Genomic DNA, 10,442 nt, shown 5'->3' with positions numbered 1-10,442 from the left:
GGTTTATTGGAAATCAGCACCCCCTTGATAGGGTAATAAAAATCTGATTCACATATTAAATAAAATATATTTATAATACGAGTAGTATAAATACAGTTACTTTGATCACAACACTTAGGATTTGTGCACGCAGGGGTGGGAAAAGTATTAATAGTATGACAGGGTGGGTCGTATATCCAAATCAAAATTATGGGAGTAGATGTGTTGTTTAAATGTTTTCAATTCCTCTATATCGATCCCTTGCCAACTCTCCAACTCTGAAAGCACTCGCAGGTTGGTGCAACTCGCTAGCAACAATTCAACAGTTCGCATGCTCATATCGCTACTATACAAAATCCTCAACTCTTCTAACTGTTTCATGGGGTTGACGGTAAGAATATTGACGATTGAAGAATGGGTGATTCCCGTAGACGAGCCCAAGTGTATATTCTTTATGTTCACTGCATGTAACAAGATAAATTCTAAGTGGCTTCGCGCGCAGTCCACCATCCAAAACAACTTTTCCAAGTTCTGGAACGGCTGTATTTTCAACTGACTGCCATAGTTGATTGAAAAATTATCCATAAAATCACAGTTGTATAAAACCAGACTTTTCAGTCTTGGACAGAACTGACTAATATCAACTAACACGTTCAGATCAATCTCCTCTGCGTGTTCCAAGTGAAGGCTTGTAATATTGCTACCCCTGACTTCCAGCAACTGCTTCAAGTAATCCCCATAAAACGCACATGAAAGAAGTTTCAGTTCCTTCAAGCAATCAAGTGAAGTAAGAATCGTCAAATCAGTTACTTCTTCGTCGTTAAACAGGTTAATGTACTCCACCCTCGGGAACATATCGACGAGTAATCTCAAGTTTTCTTGTGAGAGTCCTCTGGCATGTATCTTTCGTAGCAAGAACGGCCCACACCCCCCAGTCTGATGGAGTGTTTTGACTACGCCTCCAAAATCGTCGCACCGCCCTATATCTTGCAATTTGGGCAATCCGCGTAAAATTTGCGCCAAGCCCATTGGCGTTACTGAAGTGCGATGTAACTGCAACTCTTTCAATTGGGCGCATTTTAGAAGAGAAGGGATGCTACGATCGGTTACCGATCTTGAAGATGTCACATCAAGACACTGAATGAGCGGACAATTGTCTCCAATTACTTGAATAACCTGATCGGTACAATCGAAACATAAACATAAGGACCTCAAGTGTTTCATTTTTGTTATTCCCTCAACGATATACTTGTCGTAGTCACTGGTGCGCCAGCCCCCAGTGCACGAACCCAAATTCAGGACTTCAAGTCCCGTCATTTTCGACAGGTTTTTATACAAAACGTATCGCATGATTTTGGGCCATTCTGTAAAATCGATTTGTTTGAGATGAGGACTGAGAATAACTTCGGTTAAACTAACGACAACATTCATTTCGGTAAGAAAGGCGGACATGTTAGTATGCGGGTAGTACGTTTTTTTAGTTTTTTCAATTAGGCCTTTAACTGCGTAAAGCACTTCAGTCGCCATTGTGTCGTAAAGATAGTACGGAACGTTTGTGACGAGCAACTCGTTGAGACAGTCGAGACATTGGTAGAGGCCTGACACAATTTTTTGGGGGTCATGAAAATATTGGAGTTTGGTGACGATGGGAGGCGACAGGGACACGACAAGAGCACCGACACCTCTAAGGCTCAGCGTCTGGAGAGTGGGGACGTGCCGATGTTTCGGCATCGTCTGAAACACAGTAATGTTGGCAACTATACTTTGATTTGGGAATACGACCGGTGATTATAAACAATGCAACTCATCAGCTTCATACTGATGAAAAGCCAAACTTATACTCACTGTAGCGTTCTCCTGTAATCGCGTGAAAATGTGACACGGAACCTTCTAAGCCACAGGTTTGGTAGCTGGATTTAGTCAAACTTAAGATCAAGAGACCTGTTGGTGTTACGGACGCACAGTTATCACAATCGATTCGAGCACCTAAGCTTAATACATATAAACTGCCTACAAAACAATTAACAATGAACAGGAAGTGAGGTTATGTGCCCACGTACCACTATTTACAAAATTGTTTATAAAATTCTTTGCAACAAATTCGCTGAGTTTCACGTTTTTCAATTTGTAATAATCACAATTTTTGCCGAGAGCGTTTGTCAGGGTTGCTGGCACGTTTAGTGTATCAGGAAGGACGACAGACACCTAAAATTCATTATAATTGCGACGATTACAAAAAGATCTCTTACCAAATGATTGTAAATTAAGTTATTAATGGTGTTCAAATGACTACGTTCATTGGGGCTTGACTTTTGACTTGAAAATGTGGAATCTGGTGCCTTGAAGTTCCAAACTTCAGGGCACAGCATTCTACTATGTAACTATAGTTTTCGTAAATGTAATCACTGGGGAGACGTCGAAAACAGTCTTAAACGCCTTATTTTCGTAACGCCAACACAAACATTTTATTACGCAGTCTTCCGCATTTCGTGGACAGTTCTTCTTGAAGAGCACGACGGTTGGCAACACTGCAACCTTCAAAAAAATGACAAGCCAAGTTGTTGCCAATCGGGAAAACAAAAAAACACAAGGTTAAATGACGTTCACTGCCAACTTAATAAAAAAAACTCGACTTTTATTGGATATAATAAAATTCAAAATACCAAGTCAGAACATTTATTCACTACTACTCATAATATAAAAAATGGAACTTCAAATGAATATTTGACCTTAGCTACACAATGGATAACTCACTTATCCAACATACAAATGTTTAAAACACAAAATGTAACACTTCTGTTACGCAAATCTTAAAACTAAAGCTTCTTCTTCAAGATTACCGTCCTTCAACTGCAAGAAAACAATTAATACCCAACAAACCCCATTTAAAAAAAAACTTACTGTATGTACTAAGATCAATTTCGTCAGGTAGTTCCGTGATATTGACGTCAAACCGGTCTTGCACTTCATTAAGAATTTTGGCGTCGCTTTCTTCTGAAACGAATGTGACGGCCAAACCTTTGGTACCAAAACGTCCGGCTCTTGCCACTCGATGTAAATATGTATCAGAATCTTCAGGCATATCGTAGTTGAAAACGATGTTTACTCTTTCAATATCCATGCCTCTTCCAAACAGGTTTGTCGCAACGAGAATTCGCTGCAAAACAACAAGTTAGAGACAACAAATTAAATAGGGAAAATGTTACCTTTTGAAAATCTTTGAACTGTTGGTATCGGGACAATCGCTCCTCTTGGTTCATTCCTCTGTGGATACCGATGGCGGGGAAATTCTGTTCGGTCAGGAGTTGGGCTAGGGCGACACATCTTTGCACTGATTTGACGAAAATGACGACCTGCAACAACTCGGGACATTAAAAGTTGCTCAAAAAAAATTGAAGATTTAAGATATTTCCGGAGTGTCAGTGAGAGAGTTCAATGAAGAACGTAATCATTTTGTTCATTATTTTGTTGTCATCATTACAATACGAATAAAAATCGAGTAAAATTTGATACACACCTGATTGAATTCCAAGACATCAAGCAGCTCAAAGAGCTTTTTATTTTTTTCATTTTCTTTAAGTTTAACATAATGCTGTTGAAGGCCGTGCAGAGTCAATTTCGCTTCATCATCCACATAAACTTCCATTGGCTACACATAAAAGATTCATTAGAGCAAAAGCACTTCTAACTAAAAACAGTTTTGTTTTGCGTAAAACAATCACAATTTAGTTTAGAAAAACGCGAAAGATTCGTTACAAAACTGTTTTCAATTGCTTAAGGCTTCCAAAAATAATTACAAAACGGTGAAACTGAACAATTGTAAATAAAACAGGATTTCATTTACAATTCACAACAAAATAAAACTGTAGTTACGAAGGGGTGGGAGATCCATCGCACATACAGTGAAAAGTCGCATCCCAAAGTCGCATTCCACTTCAAATCAACGCACAAATGGAAAACCATAAAGCCCCAGGTTGAACCCCACACGTTAGGATATTCAATAGTTGTATAAATTTTGTTACACTGTAGCTCGGCCGAAATGTTTGTCATACCAAGAACCCAAAAATAAATCTTCTGTTGTCCTCTTGATCCGTCTTCTTGGCCCTGCCCAACCCCAACCTACACGTTGGGCTACAGTGCGCTAACAGACGGGACAGCAGGTGAGGAGTTTAATACAATTCAATACACCCCAATTAACCCCATTTTAAGTGACTGCAATGCGAGTGGGTGCGCTGGATAGTGTAGTATAAGAAGTTTCAATTACATCTTGCATGAATTTCTTGCAGACTGGGCGAATTTCTTTACTGAGAGTGGCGCTGAACATCATTACTTGCTTGCCGTGAGGTGTATTGCGGTAAATTTCTTGCACGTCCCTCCTCATATCTGCAAAAAAAAAAACGCATTCAATAAAATGTATTCGATACACACGTTAAAATAAAACAAGGGAGAAAAAATCAGCATAGGCCCATTTAACATCAGTTTATCAGATGTCCCTACCTATTGGTGTCATCATTATGAAATGTGTTTATTTGCACAGTGCCTTGAAATTTTTACTATCGCCAAAAGAAAAAAACATTTTCCTATTGTTTGCTTTCAAATGAGTTATTCAATCAACTTTTTTAGACATGACAAAAACATTAAGTGTCTTACCTAATAATTCCAACATCTTATCGCACTCATCAAGGATGAAATGTTTCAAATGCTTGAGGTTGAGCTTCTTTGACCGGACCAACGCAAGAATACGACCAGGCGTTCCCACGACGATATGGGGGCAATTATTCTTCAAAACTTCCTCGTCTTTCTGGATAGACAACCCACCAAAGAACACTCCAACTTTGATGTTTGGCATGTATTTGCTAAACCGCTCATATTCTTTACTGATTTGGAACGCCAGTTCTCGTGTATGACACATTACAAGCACATAAACTACGTTTTCTGTGGGTTCCAACTGCTGGAGTGTCGCTAGGACAAACACTGCAGTTTTGCCCATACCAGACTTGGCTTGGCACAAAATGTCCATTCCAAGTACAGCTTGTGGTATACATTCATGTTGCACTAAAATGACCAGTTAGAAAACACAGAAGGAGAAAAAAACTAAGTAATTACCTTCAGAAGGATGCTCAAAACCGCAATCAACAATTGCTCTTAAAATTTCGGGTTTCAGAAGAAAATCTCTGAAACCTGAGCTGTGGATGGATACGTAGGTACCTTTGATTCCTTTCTTCTGATCACCGGCCCCAACGGTTTCGGCAACGGTCTGTTCTGGATTTTCTTCGTCTTCGTAATCCAAAAGATCATCGGCGTCGGCCATCGTAACGAGTTTTTTGACAAAGACGAAATTTACACGAAAATAAAAAGCAACGTATAAAGTTTTATAGATGTACGACAAAAATACGAAGTTTTGGTTGTAAATATAAACGGATGACTGGGGTTTTGCAAGAAATTCGAGGGAACGCCAACAACACCAAGCCAAAACACCAACACGATGGCGGCCGGAAATGACGTCACACCAAACTCTCCCTCCAAATTGGTTTCGTCGAAGTACCAACCTAACACCAAAAAAAAAAACACACCCAAGTTTTATAACTTGACAAGTCAAATTATGTAATTAAAATTAAAAACTCCTTCAAAACAATTCACTTTCTTTATTACTAATAATGAACAAACTCTACAGAATTTAATGACACTAATGGTGTTGATCCAAGTAGAACCTCAGCCCACAATACCCACAAGAATGATTCCCTGGTTTATCCTAAAACACAAATTTAAGGAACTCGAAAACGTAGCTACTTAATAACTTACAAGATTTATGTACACTTTTGGGTGTCCAGTGGGGCCACCACCTCCATCACACCACACAACATGTTCCTTGCATGGTTTTGGTGGAACTTCAGCAATTAAATCAATCGCAAAATTCGGGTTTACATGCTTCGGTCTTCCTACAAATCGAGACAATCGGTAGTCATTGGGTTCCCATTTCTAAAAAAATATTAATCAATGATGTAAACGACACATGGGGTAAACCTAACCTGACCCGTGTGGGTTACTTTTTCTTGGGGAATCCAATCCGAGCCATGTCTGACAGCTGCTGTTACATTTGGAAGAAGATATTGGCGTGAAACAAACTGAGTCAGATTTTTTGCTAAAATTTTGGACATTTTGACCCTATTGACAGATGGACTGTGCCAACGTGTGAAAAATAAAATTCCCTAATTTTGCAACAACAAACTGTAATTTAACTTAGGCAATTATCAGTTTAAAGTTTCTATTCTGCGGGAATTTTATTATGTTTTTGCAGATATGAATTTCTGTATGATTTCTCGAAAATTCTAAACGACTTTGGATCCTTCTAGTAACTTTCTCGAAATGTTGTCGTCCTGAAGCGTCAAATGTCAAAAGAATGTGACAGCTTGAATTTGATTTGCCGACAATGATCTCAAAATTTACGTTTTATTTTTATTTATTGACCTTAATTTTAGTAAAAATTGTAAGGAATTATGAAGTAGATCCTTTAGGCTACATTTTATATTGCCCATGCATGGGTAAGTACCGATATTAATGTCGAATTTCGTGGATTATTGTGAGAGATTCTAGGAAGATTTGGGAACCAGGCTGACCATTTTCTGGGGGCTCTAGGTTTTGCTCACGGTCTAAATCGCACCTTGGTTTTACCTCCATGGGTAGAATATCGATATGGGCAGCCAAGATCAATTCAAGTCCCATTTGATAAATATTTTAAAGTAGAACCTTTAAGACAGTACCAAAAAGTAATGACAATGTCCAGATTTATGGAAGAAGTTGCACCTTATGAGTGGCCAGAATCAAAACGTATCTCCTTTTGTTATATAAGCAGAGGTTTGTCTTATATAGTGTTCCACTTTTGGTTTAATTAGTTTTATCAGGAAACACCAATGACTGTAATGCTAAAGAAGGCAATCCTTTTGGCCCTTTTTGGGACACATTCAACGTAGAATTTATTGGATCTGAATTTTACAACCCTCTACATTATGACACTTATCATCACAACATGGCCAAAGAGTGGTTAACCCGATATCCTCCTTCCAAATGGCCAGTTTTGGCTTTTACAGGAGCTCCCGCCAGCTTCCCAGTTCAACTCGAAAATCGTCACCTTCATCAATACTTGGAGTGGTCTGATGAAGTCTCTCTAAAGGCAGAAAAATTTATCAACAACACTTTACCCCACGGCGCATTTGTTGCCATTCATTTGCGAAATGGAGTAGACTGGGTGCGAGCCTGTGAACACATTCCTGAAAGCCCCAGTCTATTTGCAGCTCCTCAATGCTTAGGCTACATGAATGAGAAAGGAAAAGCCACAATGGAGATGTGTTTACCATCCCAACAAACAATCATAAGACAATTAAAGCGCGCCATTAAAAAAGCCAGCAGCGACAATGTGATCAAATCAGTGTTTGTTTCTTCAGACAACAACCACATGATTGAAGAATTGAATGAATCTCTCAAAAGAATTCAAATTCAAGCATTCAGGTATGGAAAGAATGATCCACACGTTGATTTGGCTATAATGGGACGCGCAAATTATTTCATAGGCAACTGTATTTCCTCATTTAGCTCTTTTGTGAAACGAGAAAGAGACGTAAAAGGATTCCCATCCAGTTTTTGGGCTTTTCCACCAGAGAAAAGTTCCAGCGGCCGGAAGGAAGTTATAAAAGATGAGCTGTGATTGGTGGAAGAACAAATGACTTGCTGTCAGTTTTGTAGGGGTGAAGAGCTTTACTTAATTGTTATTACGTTTTCGTTTTTATCAGCTACATGACACATTTTATGGATCTGGAAAGGTATGTTTTGTAGTGCTTAAGAGATGACTCAGACATTAAGCATGGAAATTTTTATGTTCAAAATTAAATTTGACCTGAACTTAAGTTGTTCATCCCTAAGTCATATTTACTGTTTGAATATTAAAAATTACATGATCAATTTGAGTATTAGATCGGCTGTTGTATGCTTTAGTAGGTATAACATAATAATTTCACTCTACATCAAATATGTGTTTACTTAATTTGAATTAGCAATTAATTTTTAATCAATGTACAATAACTGTTCTGGGAATTGTAGTACCACTACAACGTAATGAAAGATACTTCACTACCTTTAATACTGATATTGATTCTTTTACATGACGAAACGTTGAGTGCCTTTAATCATTGTTGGTGTCGTAAAATCTTATCTCTGCCCTCCGTGTGATTGTAATGTTTGTGTACATTTTAGGCCTAACTTGCATTTTGGTACAGTTTGATAAAAAACGGAAACGTTGAAAAACTAATTGAGTTTATTATCTAACGCCCACTGTAATCCCTAAACTACAACCACATTCTCGCCCTTGTCTCACACAAAGAAATCCGTGATGCTTGCGTACGCAAGCGGTATTTTTTTTCCATTGCTCCAACTTCCGCCACCATTAAGTGTTATAGACATAAAGACTAAATGAAATGGTAAAACAGTTGAATAATCGACTTAATTCACCTCAACATTACCGCCCACGGCTGTTCGGCACCGAACCGAACTCGGCGACGGTCGTTTTCGGCAAGGCCGCACGCTGATTGGCGAACGACACGTTGAAAGTAGGTTGTGACGTCACGGCACAACTCTATAAGTATATGTGGGCACGCATTCGTCTGCATTTCAGTAGAAAGTGGCGTTGTAAGAGTTTGTAAGTGCCGGTTGTCGAAATGGCCAGTGAAGCGCAGCGTCTGATTGGGATTTCTCTAACGAAGATCGCACAATCGCGGTCTCATCGAGGAGGCGTCAGCCTCCACAAGAACCTGCTTGTGGCGACGGTTTTACAGAAAGCTCGTTATATTTTCATGGAAGAGGCCTACAACATGGTCCACCACTATCAACCCCCGGCACCGGTTCAAGCGCGTCCCGTCCCTGAAGAAGAACTCATAGGCTTAACCGCGGAGGATGCTGGTCTTCCGGACGAGATCCAAGAAACGGCTTCTAGTGACAGTTTCGAATTGTTGCAACCTAGTTGTGTCAAGTGCCAGGAAAACCAGAACAAAGAAAACCAACCTCCAGCTGAACTGACTTATTTGGATTTGGATAAAACTAACGTACTGAGGGAACGCACCAATTGTTTGAAGAGGCGAAGAGCCGTTGCTGAATGGGAGACTGAAGAAGCGGTACAATCCATTCTCCCCAAACGCAGCAAGCAGGAAGAAGAAGAAGACTCTGTGTTCGTAGATGACGCGACGACGTTATCTGACGCTGTCTCTAAAGAAGTAGAAACAGAACGTGGTGGTTCCGCGATGGAAATCGACAGGATTACGTCCCTGGTGTCAATCTTCAGTTTCAGCATGGGAGAAAACAAGCTCAACAGGTCGGTGTCAACGCCGGACCTGTGCTCGGCGCAAGCGAAGGACGCAGATACGTTACAACAACGGCCCTTTCTAGCTATGACGGTTTAAATACGGCCCTGCGCCGGCTGTTCCGGTTGATCTCCTGTGAAACAACGACGTCCGTGTTGTGTTTGTGATAAGAGGATTTTCAGTGGCGGGAAGGAGAATGCCAGATCTTGTGATAGAATGTTAACTAATTGTATTTTTGTAAGGTGGAAAGGCCTGAAAGGTTTAAGTCGATGAGGTTTTACACATTCCATTTTTACCTGAGTGCAGGTAGTTGACGCGACGAAGTGAACCGGACTTAAATCTACAGGGACGTACTATGTTGTAAATAGAGAATTTGGAGAAAATACATACTGTCTCTGTTTTAAGAGACCTTGTAATTTTATTCTTGTACATATGACTTCATTATACCACATTATATATTTCAAAAATAAAATTTTTAAATATATTCTAACATGTTTTCCCTCATTTTCCCTCTCAATTCGACTAAGCTCACCGATAAACCATCATATCAGCGATTGGAACGAGAATGTGGCGTGATTTGTCTAACATATTACGCCTTATCAATAGCGAAAACGACAGACAAAAATGACACTTCTTGTAAACCTTGAACCTCGTTTTATCACACTGACGTCACAATAAAAAAGTGGATTGCAACACATGTCGACAACTTCAACGCATCACTATTTTGATTATTTTTAAAAGTGCCACCAAAATCCTGACGTCATTACTCCAAACATTTGCATATCGATTTAAAACTCCATTGCACGAATATCTATGTGACTAATCGATAAATGGAATTATTCACTGGAACCTACAGGAAGTCTCCAAAATGTGACACATGTGACCAGTCATGACGTCACGTAAACCGCAGGAGGTGTGTTCATGTACCCTGCAAGAGCCACCTAACTTTATTTGGCTCTGACCCTACCTAAGTTATGGTCTTTTATGGTAAAAAAAAATGTTGGTACAGTAGAACCTCAATTATCCGGGTGCGGATTATGCGTGCACAAGGGTGTTTGTTCGATTATCCGTGCATTACAAAAAACACAAATCTTAATATAAATATAAAATATTTTT

General features: G+C 39.5%; 5 protein-coding genes across 5 annotated transcripts; 2 read left to right on the top strand and 3 right to left on the bottom strand.

The window, feature by feature from the left end:
* Positions 1 to 47: 47 nt before the first annotated feature.
* Positions 48 to 1,917, bottom strand: LOC148174269 (uncharacterized). The gene is made up of 2 exons (XM_088036066.1): positions 1,825 to 1,917; positions 48 to 1,713 (listed from the first exon to the last, which is right to left on the bottom strand). Exon 2 carries the CDS (start codon positions 1,708 to 1,710, stop codon positions 148 to 150), a length of 1,563 nt encoding a protein of 520 aa, XP_087892192.1. The 5' UTR covers positions 1,711 to 1,713; positions 1,825 to 1,917; the 3' UTR covers positions 48 to 147.
* Positions 1,918 to 2,639: 722 nt separating this feature from the next.
* On the bottom strand, positions 2,640 to 5,521 carry Hel25E (ATP-dependent RNA helicase 25E). Its single transcript, XM_088036067.1, has 7 exons — positions 5,086 to 5,521; positions 4,630 to 5,034; positions 4,244 to 4,362; positions 3,497 to 3,628; positions 3,186 to 3,332; positions 2,881 to 3,136; positions 2,640 to 2,829 (listed from the first exon to the last, which is right to left on the bottom strand). The coding sequence occupies exons 1-7, from the start codon at positions 5,288 to 5,290 to the stop codon at positions 2,816 to 2,818; spliced, it is 1,278 nt and encodes a 425-aa protein (XP_087892193.1). The 5' UTR covers positions 5,291 to 5,521; the 3' UTR covers positions 2,640 to 2,815.
* Positions 5,522 to 5,609: 88 nt separating this feature from the next.
* Positions 5,610 to 6,223, bottom strand: ND-13A (NADH dehydrogenase (ubiquinone) 13 kDa A subunit). Its single transcript, XM_088036172.1, has 3 exons — positions 6,009 to 6,223; positions 5,782 to 5,958; positions 5,610 to 5,731 (listed from the first exon to the last, which is right to left on the bottom strand). Exons 1-3 carry the CDS (start codon positions 6,135 to 6,137, stop codon positions 5,666 to 5,668), a joined length of 372 nt encoding a protein of 123 aa, XP_087892298.1. The 5' UTR covers positions 6,138 to 6,223; the 3' UTR covers positions 5,610 to 5,665.
* A 114-nt stretch (positions 6,224 to 6,337) lies between these two features.
* On the top strand, positions 6,338 to 8,281 carry O-fut1 (O-fucosyltransferase 1). Its single transcript, XM_088036170.1, has 3 exons — positions 6,338 to 6,521; positions 6,574 to 6,834; positions 6,882 to 8,281. The coding sequence occupies exons 1-3, from the start codon at positions 6,410 to 6,412 to the stop codon at positions 7,679 to 7,681; spliced, it is 1,173 nt and encodes a 390-aa protein (XP_087892296.1). The 5' UTR covers positions 6,338 to 6,409; the 3' UTR covers positions 7,682 to 8,281.
* Positions 8,282 to 8,606: 325 nt separating this feature from the next.
* On the top strand, positions 8,607 to 9,810 carry LOC148174265 (uncharacterized). The gene has a single exon (XM_088036171.1). It carries the CDS (start codon positions 8,688 to 8,690, stop codon positions 9,423 to 9,425), a length of 738 nt encoding a protein of 245 aa, XP_087892297.1. The 5' UTR covers positions 8,607 to 8,687; the 3' UTR covers positions 9,426 to 9,810.
* The last annotated feature ends 632 nt before the right edge of the window (positions 9,811 to 10,442 follow it).

This window comes from Gnatocerus cornutus, chromosome 5, assembly GCF_029298725.1.
Source record: "Gnatocerus cornutus isolate USDA-ARS CGAHR chromosome 5, icGnaCorn1.1, whole genome shotgun sequence".
NCBI lineage: Eukaryota > Metazoa > Arthropoda > Insecta > Coleoptera > Tenebrionidae > Gnatocerus > Gnatocerus cornutus.
The sequence above is the reverse complement of the archived record's forward strand: the minus strand, read 5'-3'. Positions and strand labels throughout refer to the sequence as shown.